The sequence below is a fragment of the Pungitius pungitius genome, chromosome 21 (genome assembly GCF_949316345.1).
Source record: "Pungitius pungitius chromosome 21, fPunPun2.1, whole genome shotgun sequence".
Lineage (NCBI taxonomy): Eukaryota > Metazoa > Chordata > Actinopteri > Perciformes > Gasterosteidae > Pungitius > Pungitius pungitius.
In genome coordinates, this window is record NC_084920.1 from 487,144 (window position 1) to 503,739 (window position 16,596).

General features: G+C 46.1%; 1 protein-coding gene across 1 annotated transcript; it reads left to right on the plus strand.

Annotated features, from left to right (window-relative positions):
- The first annotated feature begins 4,253 nt into the window (after positions 1 to 4,253).
- On the plus strand, positions 4,254 to 16,445 carry ccser2b (coiled-coil serine-rich protein 2b). The gene is made up of 13 exons (XM_037463621.2): positions 4,254 to 5,135; positions 5,421 to 5,576; positions 5,660 to 5,824; positions 5,905 to 5,969; positions 6,359 to 6,544; positions 7,737 to 7,827; positions 8,195 to 8,279; positions 9,005 to 9,100; positions 9,281 to 9,383; positions 9,544 to 9,615; positions 9,896 to 9,976; positions 10,146 to 10,271; positions 12,578 to 16,445. Exons 1-13 carry the CDS (start codon positions 4,424 to 4,426, stop codon positions 12,914 to 12,916), a joined length of 2,277 nt encoding a protein of 758 aa, XP_037319518.2. The 5' UTR covers positions 4,254 to 4,423; the 3' UTR covers positions 12,917 to 16,445.
- Positions 16,446 to 16,596: the final 151 nt, after the last annotated feature.

A 16,596-nucleotide genomic window follows, 5' to 3' on the forward strand; every position in this document is an offset into this window, starting at 1 on the left:
AAGCTCTCTTCTGCTGCGCGTGCGTGCGTGTGCGGATGATTCAGCAGCTCGTCCTCTGCACGGACGGACCTCAGCGGGACGAACGGTCGCCTTCCATCGTCACATCGCTTCACCTGCCGAGAGCCGGCGGAGCCCGTGCAGGTGACCCGCGGCGTCGGGAGACCCCGTAGTGTCGCGCGGTGACAGGCCGGAGAGGAGCAGCCGGAGCCCCGCAGCGAGCCGCGACGTCCCCTCCGGATTCTCTCCGCTTCCACGGTTCGGATCCGGACGCTTGTGGCCTCCCGGTCCTCACACGGTCTCCGGTCGTGGCCTCCCGGTCCTCCCCGACGTCTCGCTGGCTTCCTTCACCCAGACCTGCTGACACATTTCCGCATTGCTACGCCGTCCGATGCTCCGGGTGCCTGGCAGGTGAGTCAGTTTCCGCCACCGGAAATCCTCCCTCGGCCGTAACCGGGACGCGTCCACGTGAACTAACACGGACGAACGCACCCACGTGACATGACTCGCCTTACAGTGGACCGACACACCGGGAGGACCGGGGACCGGAGCCGGTTCATGGCTGTGGATGAAAGTGTGTCGCTTTCTTAACGGGGTTCTGGAGGCAGCGGGGGACGCGCATGCGCAGAGGCGCCTCACCTCTACCTCCAAAAGACGTTCAGACATTTCATCGTGATTTTTAATCGGGTAATATTTCGTCCTCTACTTTGTGCTTTAACATTATTTTAGGTTTAAAAAGAAATGTCCACATATTTAAGATATTAAAAATATAACAATAATAATCACGTTGAAAACGGGTCTAACGTACTTTCGGTGTCTACGAATAGACTGATTTGCAACGCATTTTTTACGGCGGGCCATTGACTTTTAAACGTCTTTTAAACGTCTTTTAAACGTCTTTTAAACGGATAAATAGCTCGCTGGAACTTACAAGTTAAAATATTTGGTCAGAGTTGTCATGTCAACAATCCTTAAGGACACATCCATTATTTGACTAATTTCTATATTAATATGAATATAGCAAAGAAAATTTGTTTAGAATGCTGTATATTTCTGAATCATTGGAACTTCAGATTTTGTTAAACAGAAGAAAACAGAAGATCTGTCTGAGTCACTTGGATCGGGATCCAATACCTGAATCACCTTCGTCTCCCTCTCGATGATTCTTTGTGTAAAGGGAGTCCGAATGTGCAGCACACCTTCCTCTGCTCAACAATCAATTCAAATTATTCTATTTCAATGCAATTTTGTTGAAGGTTGTCTGAGTTTTACACTGTAAACATGCAACATCCTGTCCCGAAACCTCACATCAGCACAGGTAAACCTCCCCCAAAATGAAAAAAACAACCTTCAACTGGGAGAAACCTGAGGTGTAGATGTGTACACAATAAACAGCTTAAAGATGTACAGTACATTCAATTCAAAGACTCAATAGTACGCCAGGTGTACGGCAGGACACAACCTCCATCAGGTGTAACCTCCATCAGGTGTAACCTGTGAGGAGGGAGAGCACCAGGACTTCAGGGAAAACTAGCAAACTACCTGCGCTAACGCTAACTAGCTTAGCAAGAAGAACAGTCTTTCCCGTTTCGAGTGGGCAGCACAGGTAAAACAGCTGCTTCCAGTTCCAGGTGTGCTCACGGAGCAGTGGGTCGTAGCGGCCCGTTCACGGCGCTCCGCTCCCGGACACACTTTGCCTCGTCAGGTCGACGCTCTGCACGCGTCTAAGAGGGCGCAGGTGCGGTGTTCACATGTAATGCTTAATGTCGTTGAAGCACATTGGTAACAGCACGCAGTCTGTAGTTCCATTTTCATGACGTTTTAAGAGAAATATTAAATGCGTTGAAATCACATCTTTGCATAGACAACATTTTGCCGACCAGTTAATTAATTATTATGAAAATCTTAATCATAATATTGTCTCTTTCAACCTTATGTTTCAACATGACACGTAGTCGACACATTATGTTGTTCAGCACCTTGATGTTTCATCCATTTTTCATCGTGTTGAGAAGACGTTGAAATCAGGCCTTGAACGTTCAGTTTAGGGGAGGCTCAACACCGGGTTCCTCACCTGGTTCTGGTCTGGGAAGCAGCATGCTTCGGGTTCTGGTCTGGTTCTGTCTGGAGACCTGAAGCTCCATTCTTGAGTTGTGTTGCTCTGCATCGAGAGATGTTCTGATTTGTTCTGCCCTTCGCACCGATTGTTCTCTTGTGTCTTGAGACCATTGATCTTCTTTTGAATTCACTTTAATTTCTGGAGGAAACTTTCTTAAAACCAGCTCTTGATTCCTTAAAATGGTGAAATGACTTTGTCTCCTCCGTGTCCCCTCTGTCTCCTCCCTGTGTCTTCTGTCTCTTCCTTACCCTTGTTGTCTCCTGTGTTCTCACCATGTCTTCAGGCTTCCTAGTATCTGGTTTGTCAGTAATGAGCTTTAAACCAGAGTCATGGCTAACTTCCTGTTGTTGTTGTTTTTCTAAATGAACCTCTTGACTTCTCCTTGTCCTCCATCTCCTTCTTTCTGTCTTTGTCTTTTTGTTTCTTCTCAAACATTTTGAACCAAACTCTAAACAAGTTGAGCGACAAAAAGTTAGATACGTTATTAGGTCCTTGTTTTAAGGAAAGGGAGGAGGAAAGGGAAGAGGAAAGGTAGTAGGATAGAATATCTTTGTCCTCTAGAGACGAGGAGGATGGATTGCAGCTAGGTGTGACATGAAACCTCACAAAGAGAATCCTACCCATAATCCCTTTCTTGGAGGCTCAGATTACACATTGAAGAGCAGAGGCTTGGCTCTCATGTTTTATTCCACCAACAGGTGACCTTTGACCTCTGCAGGCAGCAACCACTTTATCTAATAATGACAATAATATCTGAGTCCTCAGACAGCGAGGCGTCAATAAACTGTAAAGAACACCCTCTTTCCTGATAAGAAGCTTGGGGTCAAACACAAATAAAACAAAGTGATTCATTTTGAAGTGTTTCTCTAATCTTTCTATCCAGAGCATACTGGACGTCCTCCTGCTGAGTCCTGCCTCTGCTCAGGGAGGACATGAGGAGAAATAGGGTCTCTATGGCTGTGGAGGAAGTGGAAATAGGGAGGAGATCAGGGGAGGAATGAGAACATCGGAGTCACATATTCCAAATGTTTTGTTCAGCAACACAAAGTACAAACTAAAAAGGCTTTTTTCTTCTCCCCCAATGAACCCAGAGCACACAGTATGTCTTTACTGCAGCTCTCATCTAACTGGGTTAAGACTCATTCATTGGTTCACCTTCATCATACTTTGTTCCTCCTGTGTGTGTCCTCTCTGCAGGGAACATGGCGCCAGGTCTAACAGTGCAGCCATCCACGTCCTGAGTAGATAGTCCTGAGTCAGCTGACTGCGGCGTCCACAATAAGCGCTTTATCAGTTTGTCTGATGAGACGTGGTTGAAGAGTTCATGCCGCCGGCTCTCGCTTATGAAAGTGTGAATGTTCTGCCTCCAAACTTGCTTCTTAATGGATTAAAATAACTTGTTGATCAGCTGATCGGGCTCGAGGTACGGTGGCCTTGGGCGGACAAGCGAGGCCCCATGTGACCGTTATCATTATGATTATTTGGTCTCATGATGGAGACAGAAAGGCCAACACCAGAATGATGGTGTTTTAATGTGTTGCTTCTAAACTTTATCAGACCTTCATCACGCAGAGGGAGTTGTTCCTCTGGATGTGGATCATTTCCTACAGTCTTAAAATGCAGATAGAATCAATTCATCTGCTTAAGAGGTTGTATTTATCCTGAAATATGATCAGAATGATGAAGGTAGATTGTGTGCTCTGCAGCTCCTGGTGCTGAGTGTCTCCATGGTGAAGTGGGCGGGGTCTGATGTCAGTCCGTCCTGCGGTCGCCGCCCCCGCCATGCCCACCGTGGTCTCTCGGCTGCCCAAGTTCGGCTCCAAGGCCAAATCCGCCATCGCCCCCCCGACGGGTCCGACCGCCAGCGACCACCTCACTAACGGGTTCTACCACCACCCCGGCCCGGCGGGGGTCCACTGCCGTCCGGCCGCCGCCCCGCCGCCCGCCAAACAGAATGGATTCATACGGGTGCCGACTTCGTTTTCCATGAAGTGGAGGAGGGAAAACGAAGGGAAGGGAGGAGGAGGAGGAGGAGGAGGAGGAGGAGGAGGAGGAGGAGGAGGAGGAGGAGGAGGAGGAGGAGGAGGAGGAGGAGGAGGAGGAGGAGGAGGAGGAGGAGGAGGAGGAGGAGGAGGAGGAGGAGGAGGAGGAGGAGGAGGAGGAGGAGGAGGAGGTGACGACGGGGAGAAGGAGCGGAGTCGAGGGAAGGGCGGGAACGTTGGGAAGCATCGACGCAGCAACGACGTCCCTGCAGCTCCGTTGCCGGTGCAGCGGGACCCCGCCCAGAAGGCGTCTTCTGGACGTCCCATGACGTCCTCCTCGTCATCAACGCAGTCCAGCACCGGAACTCTCCCCGCCTCCAGAATCGGATCTTTAGGCTCCAAACCGAGCAAGGCGGCGTTCGGGTTGAACAAACCCGAGGGCGGGGCCAGAGGTGGCCTGAGACAGCCTCAGGACCTCGCTGGTGGCAGCGGTTCTGGTCCTGGTTCTCGCTCCGGCTCCCCCCTCCAGAAGGAGCTGCCGGCCGGTCGCTGTCACTCGAGCGACAGCCTTGGCTCGGCTCCGCCCCCCCGACTCTCGGAGAGTGACCGCCTCAGGTCGCGCTCCCTGACGCAGGTCCGACAGCAGCAGTCCAACACCCTCACTCCTTCCTCCACCTCCTCCAACCCTCGCAATCCCAGCCGCTCCTACTCCGTCAACAGGGCTGCAGGCCGAGGAGCTTCCTCGACCAAACCCTCCGTCACCGACCAGACCCCCGAGGGCGGAGCCAAAGGAGGTGGAGGGGTCAAAGTTCAAAGTCGGTCGGTGCTCAGCATCCCATCCCTCCTGCCCCCCTCAGCCTTAAGAAAGCCCCTCCTCTCCGTCTTCGGCCCCGCCTCCAAGTCCAGCGGCATCAGCTACAGGCTGTCGCGGCCGTCGCTCATTAAGCAGTCCCGCCCCCTCCGAGCGACATCCAATCAGCACGCAGATGAACAGGAAACGAACCGCGGGCCAACATGGGAGACGTCTTCAAGTCCGGGTACGAGAACCTCAAATGCAATTTTCTCACTTTCTCTTCTTATCTCATAAAATCTTCACTCCTCATAGCTCATCTCTAATCTCAACTTGTGTCACTTCTCATTTCTCATCGAATGATCGAACTTCACCTTCTCATATTGTGTCATTTACTTAACTTCTAACTAACTAACTTCTATCTGATATCTCATTTATATCTTACATTTCAAACATCTCGTCCCATTTCATCTCATTTTCATCCATCCTGACTTTTTATCTCTCATCTCTGATGTCTGTCCTCTCTCCTCAGAGAGTTCCCCGGAGGCTCCAGAGACAAAAGACCTGGTGTCCCAGGAGGAGGTGTTGGTCGGGGGGGAGACGCTGGAGGACATGTCCCTGTCCTCCAGCTCGTCCGTGGACAGAAACGACACCAGCCAGGAGTACATGGACGACTTTGACAACCTCGGTAGGAAAAGGCTTCTTCGCCCAAATGTTTCATCCCAAATGAGGTTCAAAGCGAACACAGTTCCTCATTCACGGCGTCCACAGGGAACGGAGGGGCGGCCGTGCTGCTCCTGTCCTCCAACAACGACCAGGACGACTCGGGACTCGACCAATCGTGCGCCAGGTTTGACAAAGTTGTGGCGGGGGGCGGCGGCGAGGCGGCGGGCCTCCGTTTCCTCGACGTCGGCGTGGACTGGACCGGGCTGAGCGGTGGGTGCGCGTTTCAGCGGATGGTCGTGCGGGCGAGAGAAACGTTGTGTGAAGCGGGTCGTCTGCTTTTCTCGTCGCAGGCGAACGAGCTCAGAACCGAGCCGGCGGCCGCAGAAGGTCCATTCAGCCGGAGTACCACGAGCAGGTGACCTTCTCTCTACTTCATCACCACGGAGGAACGCTGGTCCAAAGCACCTGAGAAACTACCCTCAATAATGACCCAATTATCACGCTGTATTAACATGTAATTCAGTTTATATGGAGGTTATATGGACTCAGTGATACAGAACGTTTAAAAGTAGAAGTGATTTAATAATAACATAAGCCCAAGTCCAAACTTGTCAATATTTATTGATATAATACCTTTATGTTGGGAACATTGTTTAAGAGTTAGTCTCATTCTGTTATAATGTTGTTTGTCTCACGTGATGCTGACAAAGACAGAAGTAATAAACATGCAAACAGCGACAGACAGCGACAGACATCCGGCAGGTGTCTCCTCCACCTCCGTCAACTCCTCCGTCTCCTCCGCAGGGCGGCTCGTCTCTGGACCTGTCCCCTTCGGACAGTTGTGGGTCGGGGGGGACCTACATGTGGGACGAGGAGGGTCTAGAGCCGCTGGGGGGGGGGGGCTCTGCCGCCACCACCGCCTCCATCCACACCTCCAACGGCAACACCACCCACCACATCGGGAGCTTCGACTCCGACCTCAACAGCATTGTAAGGCCTGCGTCCTTCTGTAGTCGTTAAGTGTCTCTTTGTGGTACTGAATTAGTCCTTTGATCAGTCTCCTGTGATCCTTGAGGTTTTTAATTATTTACAAAAATCTGTGAAGCCAGGAGAGAGAAACTCAAGTGTACCTGAGATGAAGCCTTTAGTTTTACCTCATTAGAACCTGAAGTGCTCTGCTTCCCTCTGGTGTTTGGCTGTGGGAACTACATCAGGCTTCCATCCAAGGAATTTATATATGAAGGACGTGATGCATACTGAGTGGATAAATGGGATAACTAATTTAACAATTGCTGTAAAATATTTGTCTATAAAATCTTATCTTAAGAAAAGGTCCTGTGAGAATGTGGACCACAGTACCCATGAGCCTCCTTGCCTGGCCTAAGGTGAACCACACTGTCTGCCCATGGACAGCAGAATATCCCCTTTAACGTCTGAATGTAACAACACCCAGAATCTCAGAACGCCCCCTAAACGACACCAATGGGTGCTTTTCACAGGTGGGCCCACCTTTAGCTTTACTCGTTTAGCTTTGGACACACAAGGCAGGTTTTTATTAGAGCTCCCTCGTCACTCATAAGCTGTACTATTCAGAAGAAAAACAAATGATCAATGGCGATTAATGATTAATAATTAAACGTAAATGATTTGTTATCTATTGACATTTCTTATTGTTAGTTGCAAGGCCAATGAGGACTAAGCATACAAGCAAACACACTTTCATTTTGCATTCAGGCTCTTAAAATGTAAGAAAGGAAAGAGAATCAAAGCGCTTCCTCCATGGTGCAGACAGAGCAGAACCTGAGAACGCCATCGACACAGACCTTCTCCACACAAAGGTGGGAAGGTCACTTCGTCTCTTATTGACGTCCTTCTGCAGCTCCACAAAGAGGGAGAAGAAATTGGTTTCGATTTTTGTTCCTTTTTTGAGTTTGTTCAGGGATTTATTTTCTGTGTCATCTCGTAAAAAAAATTCTAGACGTTCAACTATATTCTTCTTCTCTTATTTATTTTCTTTAACGGTCTCGTGCTGCATAACCTCCCAAAACACACCGTCTACCGGCTTCACCGACAGGAAGCAAAGCCCTCTGGTCTTTTTTGGTGTTCCTGTGAGCGTGTGAATCTGACCTGACCCGATGTGTTAAGCAGGTGGAAGCATTAAGGTTATATCCGTGTCTCTCAGGACGTCCTGAACCACCTGGACTCATGTGACCTGGAGGATGATGACCTCATGCTGGATGAAGACCTCCCAGAAGACGGCTCGCTGCACAGCGGTGCGTTTGTAGAGTCGATGCTTGGAGATCCCTCCGAGCTTGAATATTCATTCATATCAGGCAAAAGTTCAAAAATCCAGAACACTTCTTGTTTAAACAGTTTAGATGATGACGATAATGGTAAATGTCCCTCACAAAGATCATAACATTATTAGATTTTACTTTGTATTTTGGTGTTTCAGAGACAAACATCATCAACAGGTCGCTTTGGGGGCTAAATAGCTTAGTTCAGGTTAGCTAACTGGTAGCTTCATGAGCTAATAACGTTTGTTTCAGTGCAGTAAAATGCTCAGTTTAATAAGTGTTAATTATGTGAGCAAACAACCAGAGATGCTAATCATGCTAACCCCTTGTCTGAACCCTGCAGATGGAGCGGCTGTAGCCCACATGGCTCAGTGGAGGATGAGGCAGCTCTGCTGGGGGACGCAGGACGTCCACAACGACAATGAAAGGTCAGAGTAGTGAGGGAAGGAAAAAAAACATGTCTTCTAATTTGACCAGAGACCATCAAATCTTCCTAATTACACAACGGTAGCTGCCAACGTTTAAATTGATCGGGTCAAAGCAGGAAAGTAGCCTGAGCGTGTTGACTGTAGAGGTCGGAGGAGGGACAAAGTGTTCAAAGGTCGGCCCTGGCTGGGGGTAAAGGGGTCAAATGCATCTTCCCAAATGTTTCCTGCTGTTCACAGAGCGTCAGAGTTAGCTAGGTTGTTGCGATCAATATGCATTATAATATTTTTAAATAAATTGGTGAATATTTGGGTATCATAATCTGGAGCTAAATACAGATAGAAAATAGCTTTTTCTATTCTCGAAGGGAAACCATAGAAAAGTCCTGCTGAAAATTCTTTACAAAAATAAATTTGGGTATTTCACAGGCAGAATGTTCAGGAGACTTAAGATGCTTTAAGTGCTGCACTTAATCAAATGCTTCAGGAAAATTCCATCAGATATCCTTGTGAAATATCTTTACTGGGACTAATGAAAATACCAAATTTAGCTAGAATGCGTTATTAAAATAAACGTGTATAATAACTTTATTCAAAATCCTGTCATCTGAACGTTATTGTGTTACATCTTATTGCTTTAACAAGATGAATATATTTACATCTGTGAGGAATAAAATACATGTATGCATTTGTAATAGCAGCCTACCCATAATGCATCATGTTCTCAGTGACTTCCACTGCTACAAGCTTACTGAGGATTCTGGGAATATGAAGACCGATGCAACCGGAGATGGCGACCTCGTCCTGGACCTCGGTCCCCAAAGGTGACAACAAAGGACACGTCCTCAGTTATTATCTTCAATAACCAACGACAATGATCACATGTATCCATGATCCCTGAGTATCGAACCAGCATTCAGCAGACAGAGCTTCCAATGACAGAGATCATGAAGGACATCCTTAGGCCCAGATGAAGTCACAGTCTCTGTCCTCCACCTCCTCAGGTCTCCTGGTTCTCCTGGTCTGGGTGTGGATGTAGAGGAGCTGGCTGAGGACTGCTCTGCAGTCAGATCCCAGCTGGGGTACCTGCAGAGGCTACTGCTTCAGGTGAATTATCTTCAATATATATATATATATATATATATATATATACAGCTTTGAGACACAGCCTTTAGGTCTCGTTATTTGAACTGGAGGAAGAGTCTTAGCCGTCGCTCCTCCCGGTTCCTTCATGCTCATCAACGTGTCCCCGCTGTGTGTGTTGCAGGAGGAGGACGGGGACGAAGACACTCTGACCACGGACACGCTGAGCCCAGAGACCAGCGACGCCCTCACGCAGGTTCGAATCCCTCAACCTTTATTCACACAGCCGAGGTCGACAAAGAGCGTAAATTTAGGGAAGCTGGACTGCTCCTCGTTAAAAAGCCTTTGCTCTTCAGCTTGTGTGATGTCACTATGGGCGAGACTCTGAACCTGTGTGTGTGTGTGTGTGTGTGTGTGTGTGTGTGTGTGTGTGTGTGTGTGTGTGTGTGTGTGTGTGTGTGTGTGTGTGTGTGTGTGTGTGTGTGTGTGTGTGTGCGTGTGCGTGTGCGTGTGTGTGCGTGCGCGTGTGCGTGTAGGATCTCCTGCAGGAGGTGCAGCAGCTCAGAGAGGAGCTGAGGTGTCGAGACCGAACCATCGCCCACCTCACCATGCAGCTGGTAAGTGTCTTCATCATCTTTTACATCACATGTCATTTAGCTGATGCTTTAATCCAGAGCGACTTTCAACCATAAGGAAACAAACCCAGAAGAACAAGAAAAGTGCAACTTCATCAAAAGAACCTGGTGGCGCTGATGTTTTCGAGCGTCTCTGTCTCCCTGTGAGCAGGCTGTTCCCACGGCGACTACAAGGTGTCGTTGCCAGGAGACGGCGGGACGGAAGGACCGACACACACAGACGAGTGTGGAGGAGAGCGAGAGCGTGGAGACACAGACACCGTGGACGGGGACGACCGTAAGAGAGAGAGACACACACACACACAGACACACAGACACACACACACACACACACACACACAGACACACACAGACACAGACACAGACACACACACACACACACACACACACACAGACTGTGGACAGTGATCAATATACTTATCAAGTATATTGTTGTGTTTCTTTTTCAATGTCTCAAGAGGACAATAAAATCATAGTAATATTTTCTTTGGCTTTATTTTAGTTTGATAACTTTTATTAAATTATCGACTGAGATCAAAGGAGATTAAATATTAAACAAGATACTCTTTCTTCTTCATCTAAAGATGTTCTATATCTCCATAGCGTGACCGGTCTGCTCGTGTTCCCTGCTAGGGATTCTGGGTAATGTAGTTGCGTTTGAGGAGGTTTCTGCTGCTGTGAACTATTGGAAGGAGAAGCAAAACATCAGAATAGAGACTCCTCTGTGTCCTCCTGCTGTGATGACCTGTCTCTTTGTCTCCTCCTCTGTGTCCTCCTGGTGTGATGACCCGTCTCTTTGTCTCCTCCTCTCTGTCCTCCTGCTGTGATGACCTGTCTCTTTGTCTCCTCCTCCCTGTCCTCCTGGTGTGATGACCCGTCTCTTTGTCTCCTCCTCTCTGTCCTCCTGGTGTGATGACCTGTCTCTTTGTCTCCTCCTCTCTGTCCTCCTGGTGTGATGACCTGTCTCTTTGTCTCCTCCTCTCTGTCCTCCTGCTGTGATGACCTGTCTCTTTGTCTCCTCCTCCCTGTCCTCCTGGTGTGATGACCCGTCTCTTTGTCTCCTCCTCTCTGTCCTCCTGCTGTGATGACCCGTCTCTTTGTCTCCTCCTCTCTGTCCTCCTGCTGTGATGACCTGTCTCTTTGTCTCCTCCTCCCTGTCCTCCTGGTGTGATGACCCGTCTCTTTGTCTCCTCCTCTCTGTCCTCCTGCTGTGATGACCCGTCTCTTTGTCTCCTCCTCTCTGTCCTCCTGCTGTGATGACCTGTCTCTTTGTCTCCTCCTCTGTGTCCTCCTGGTGTGATGACCCGTCTCCTCTTTCCGCCTCCGGCTCATATTCAGGCTCCTCCTCCTCCTGCTGCTCCTTTCCTCTCTCCTCCTTGGCAGTATCAGCGCTCCAGACCTTACAGAGTGAGGCCAAAGCCCAGCATCCCCCCCCACCTCGCTAGAAAAAGTGAGTCTTATAACCGTGAATAGTCCTTGAGGTCAGAGGTCAGAGGGGGTCTACGACGCAAATATCACACCCGAAATTATGTTGAGTGTTTTATTTGATTATTTATATAGATTATTAGATGTAGTGTATATTGTGTTATTTATTCCTTCTTTCTTGCCTCCATTCTCTGTTTGAAACAGTTGATGAATCAGTCGGTTTGTTTCTCGTTTCCTCTAACCTTCCTCTTCCTCTTCCCCCTCGTCTTCCTCTCGTCCAGGAGTGGAAAACTTAGTGCATTACTTCCGTGACACAGCGTGGTACGGTATTAAATCCACTACTTGATGTTGTGTTCATAGTGTGGTTGTGTACTTCATAGTTATTGTGTAAACACCATCAATCAGGAACACGGCTGCGTTGTCCTTAAAGTCGCTGTCCACGTCTCTCTGATTTATTCACCAGACAAGAGGCCTTTTCTCCTGCTCTGATGGGGAGCCATGGGCCCGCCCCAGTGCATGCTGGTCCTGTACATACTCGTACCATAGAAGAAGTCATTAACAAACCAAAGAACACTAAACCACTACAAACTAAAATAAACCGATGACGACCTTGAGAAAAGCTTTCCTAGTACATCAACATTATTACAAGATAAGCAAACGAAGGATTCGAGCTGTAAATCAGCTCATTAAATGCAGCTTGTCTCCACTAGAGGGCGTTGGATTGAAATGAGGCGCCTGCAGTACCGCCGGCCGCCTGGTGCGGCGCTGCTCACCACAGCAGTCAAGTAAAGGACTTGTTACCAACTCAAGAAAGTTTCCAAAATATTTTAATGTTTTTCCTGATTTTTTTTCCCCTTCAAATGCATGTTTTTTTTTCACCCATTTTTTTAGAAAAGTTTCTGAAATAGAATAAGGACATTCGTGGAAGTCAGGACTTTATTTACACGTTTACTCTTTTCTGCAATGTGTAAAATATAAGTGAATCTTTGTTGCACCTCAGAACTTCAAGTACTATCAACCAACTCAAATCAACCCATAAAGTACATTTACGGATTGAAGATATTTGATATATTTGTTTACATTTTCCTCATCAGATTGAATACATTTAGATTATTGTTCTTAGAAAATGTTTCATGAGTCTTTTCTTTTGGTTTTTAGTCACTTGTACTTCACCCCCCCAAGCGGGACGAGCAGGAACCAGTGACGCTCCGAGCTCCAGCTGCCCCCTGCGCCGCCTCGTCCCCCCCCCAGATCCCCGCCCCCAAGGAGGGGAAGGGAGCAGGGAAGAGGGTCAACATCCGATCTCTGCGGCCCCCCCAGCCCTCCAAACTAAGCCTCTTCCCACCTGCGACCTCCAGACCGACCTCCGGGACGTCCCGTGACCCCTCGCGCCACCAGGTCAAGGTGGGAATGGCGGCCGCCGCCCACTCAGGCTTGTCCCGCCTCCCCAAACCCAAGAGCCACTCGATGATAACCTCCGGTCTCCCCCAAGTATGAGCTATTTAAACTTATTTATTGTTAATGTTTTGACACTGAGAACAAAGGTCCACACACTTTGAATTTACCTTTTTGTGGGAGGTGTAAAACAGACGAGGACGGAGGCGTCGGGGAGGAAATGACGACACTTGACAATCATTTTTTCTTCTAGTTTTATCTTATAAAAAACTTCAGAAACGTTGAGGATTTAATTTGTTTCATAAAAGCTCCAAAAATGACATTAAATCAGAAACCGGTGAATCATCTGTTTTTCATTTCCTCCATGAGGCCTCCACGGTACTAATAATAATAATAATAATAATAATAATAATAATGATCTCCGCTCCACTGCTGCAGGAAACGTTAATGAAGAATTTTGTTTTCATTGATTACATTTATTTGAATAGAGAAGAAAAATGAACTTAAATAACCCTCAATCTGGTATTTTCCTTCCAATTAGTACAAAATATTTCGGTTAAGTTTCAAAGAGATTAAAGGAGCTGTAAAATAAGGAGAAAATATTTTAGATGTTCTTTGGTATTTATTTATTTCCACCAACTTCGATTGCAAGAAAAAGACTAAAAAACTTGTTTGTTCCTCAGATGACGTCAGGCTAAATGACTCCCTGACTGAATGACTTCCTGTTTGTTTAACTTCCTGACTGAATGACTTCCTGTTTGTTTAACTTCCTGACTGAATGACTTCCTGTTTGTCTAACTCCCTGACTGAATGACTTCCTGTTTGTCTAACTCCCTGACTGAATGACTTCCTGTTTAACTCCCTGACTGAATGACTTCCTGTTTGTCTTAACTTCCTGTCCATCCGACTGAATGACTTCAAATGAGCTTATTACCGTCATGCTTCAACGTGCTTGCACATGGATCAAACATGGTTCAGTAGTAGAGGAGAACGTAGCGTAGCTGGTACTTTTACCTTTTGTTAGTTTGTGTACTTCTACTCGTAGTGAAGTATCTTCAGAGACCTTTTGCTGACTCTGTTACCCTCAAACCTCCGAGCAGGAAGAGTTTGTTTCAGTGTCTTAACTCTGTTCATATCGGTGATCTTCTGTCAGGAGGCAATATGCAATGAAAATATGCAACGCTGTACCACAGCTGGGCAGCCAGCCTCTGCAGACAAAAATAACTCCTGCTGGAACTAGAAAAGTGGAATTATTATTATTATTATTATTGTTTTTATATTTAATGTGAGAACGACTGCTGGTTTTTAGTCTCTTTGAAACAGGAAGAAGAAACTGAAACGACTAAAAGGTTTTTTTTGCATCCTGTATCGGATGAAAATGTATAAGACCCTGTTCTCAAATCGCCTGTTGTTATTGTTGTTTACTGCTCGGCCCTCCACTATGCTTTAAAGTTTTATAGACGTTTTCATGTTACTGCATTTGTCCGTTTCTTTAACTTTGAAAGGGTCTGGTGTGTGAATCATTAAGTTTACTAAAATCCCTTTGTTTTAATCACAGTCACCACAACACTTGTGAGTGTCATTGATGGAACCATAAATGAAAATTAAAAAAACGGTGGTTATGAATTTTCAGAGCTGTATAAATCAAACTTTCTCAGTTAAATTTTCACAGTAAGATGCTTTGTTCCCAATAATATTTCACTGTATTTAATCTCAGCTAAACTTGAAATAATCCAAATGATGTACTCGCGCATCCATTCGGTATCTTCTACAGTATATCCACTCTGCTGTGTCCTCTTATTGTGTTGTTCATGAGATTCTTTTATTTTGAAAACTTGAAGGACAGGTATTTTATATTGTCATAAATCTTGCAGTTTCCTGCTGTTTTTTTCTGTGCAATAATTCTGGAGATCTGTGTTTTTAACTCTTATTTAAGTGCTAAACTGTACAAAGTCTTACTCACTGTAATTAATATTAATGACTATTAACTGACGTGTGACCTTGAAAAAGTTTCTCAGTCTGAAAAATGCACTTTAAACAACAGTCAGGCGACAACGCGACGTCTCGTTCAACTCGCCCCGAAAGAAAGTTTGATTTTCTGTGTTTTTGTGTTTAATATTCATGAAGTATGATTTATTTTGTCTTTCTTTGCTCAAGCTGCTGCATTTATGTCACATCGGGTAAACAAAACCTCATGCTTTACTCAGGAGGTTTGAGGAGTTCAGGTGAACTTCCTGTAATGAAGTTTTAGTTCAAATGAACTACAGGCGTCTCCCATGTGACCCAAATGCAGCTTTCTTCCACTGATCACATCCACCTGAGACCATGACATCACTTCCTGTTCTTGTGTCCGGGGGCAGGACGTGTAGCTCCGCTGTGATTGGCCGACACGGCTCCCTGCTGCTCACTGGCTCGTATTTATTGCCCTCTTCTGTCATTGGCTGAGACCCTCTGTGATGCTGCTGAGAAGCAGAATGCTTAAAATAAAAGTTATCTACTGACTAAAAGATGTGAAATCTGATGTTTGATTATGGTGAAAAAAGGTTTTAAAACGTTTGGAACGTTCATAAATAAAGTTAAAATGAACAAAAAGCTCTTAGAGATGAAATTATCGTTTGTTTAGACAGGATTAAAACAAACAAACACGTAGGAACAGGAAGTGACCATCAAAGAGACATGGTCGCCAGCCGGCAGCTTGGCCTCAGGGCTGCTTGCTGGAAGGACCACCTGACAGCAAGCAGCATGGCAGAAAAAATAACTTCATATGCATTTATTATAAAATAAAAAAATGTTTTTCAAGGATAGTAACATTTCCAACTGTTCCTCTAAAACTTTACAGGTGGTCGGATCCCTCTGTGGAGTAAAAGCACTACACGGAGAAAACTTTGACCAAAACTGCAAATCATCACATGCTTTGCTTTCTGAAGTAAAAGTATGTGAATGTAGTTCAAGCGACTAGGACTAACTTTCAGTGTGTGTTGTATGACATGTACTCTGAGTAGTGAACGAGTGATGTGGCACTTTTACTTCTTTCATTTTGTAAACACACACCTGTCAGCTAAAATATCACCCTGTTGCCAAAGCAACTTCCATTTTTTGAGGATCATCTGAAGTGTCTGTGTACAGCGGACAGACTGGATTGGCTGGCTGTTCTCTGCTGTGATTGGTTGTAATTTGCTGGCTGTAATCTGCTGTGATTGGCTGTGATTTGCTGGCTGTACTCTGCTGTGATTGGCTGTGATTTGCTGGCTGTGATTGCAAAATAAGATTTTAAATTTTAACTCAAAATTAGGATTTTAAAATTAAGATTTAAGATTTCGTACTAAGAAAATGACAGCAATTCACTCACTCACACGCACATGCAGACACACACACACTATTTGCATATTTTTAATAAACACACGGATGGAAGCGTCGATAAGAGCGTGGTTGTGTGCAAGCTGTGCAACAAGGAATTCACATCGAGCCTCAAGTATCACCTCAACGCAACACAATTAGCAGCTAGCGTGGACGTACAAGGACCCACACCCAACCCACACTGCACCAGATGACTTAAAAAAACCTAGTTTACAGAAGGTCTACTTACCTATAGGCTACCTGAATTTCTGAAAGTACTATATTTCTCTGCTATTTCTACACTTGTCTGCTGGAATTGGTTGAACAAAAATAAAAATCCATGTGAAAAAAATTACTTCTCACAGTTCTCAGGTCAAATTTTGATTAATTAATTACAAAGCCTCTAATTAATTAGATTAATATTTTTAATTGAGTCCCGGCCCTAA

Bases quoted from the DNA above. Each gene is read 5' to 3' on its own strand.
- ccser2b (XM_037463621.2), top strand. From the start codon at position 4,424: ATGACGTCCTCCTCGTCATCAACGCAGTCCAGCACCGGAACTCTCCCC. The intron at 6,545-7,736 runs GTAAGGCCTGCG...CGTGTCTCTCAG, and splicing joins ACTCCGACCTCAACAGCATT to GACGTCCTGAACCACCTGGA. The intron at 9,101-9,280 runs GTGACAACAAAG...CCACCTCCTCAG, and splicing joins CTGGACCTCGGTCCCCAAAG to GTCTCCTGGTTCTCCTGGTC.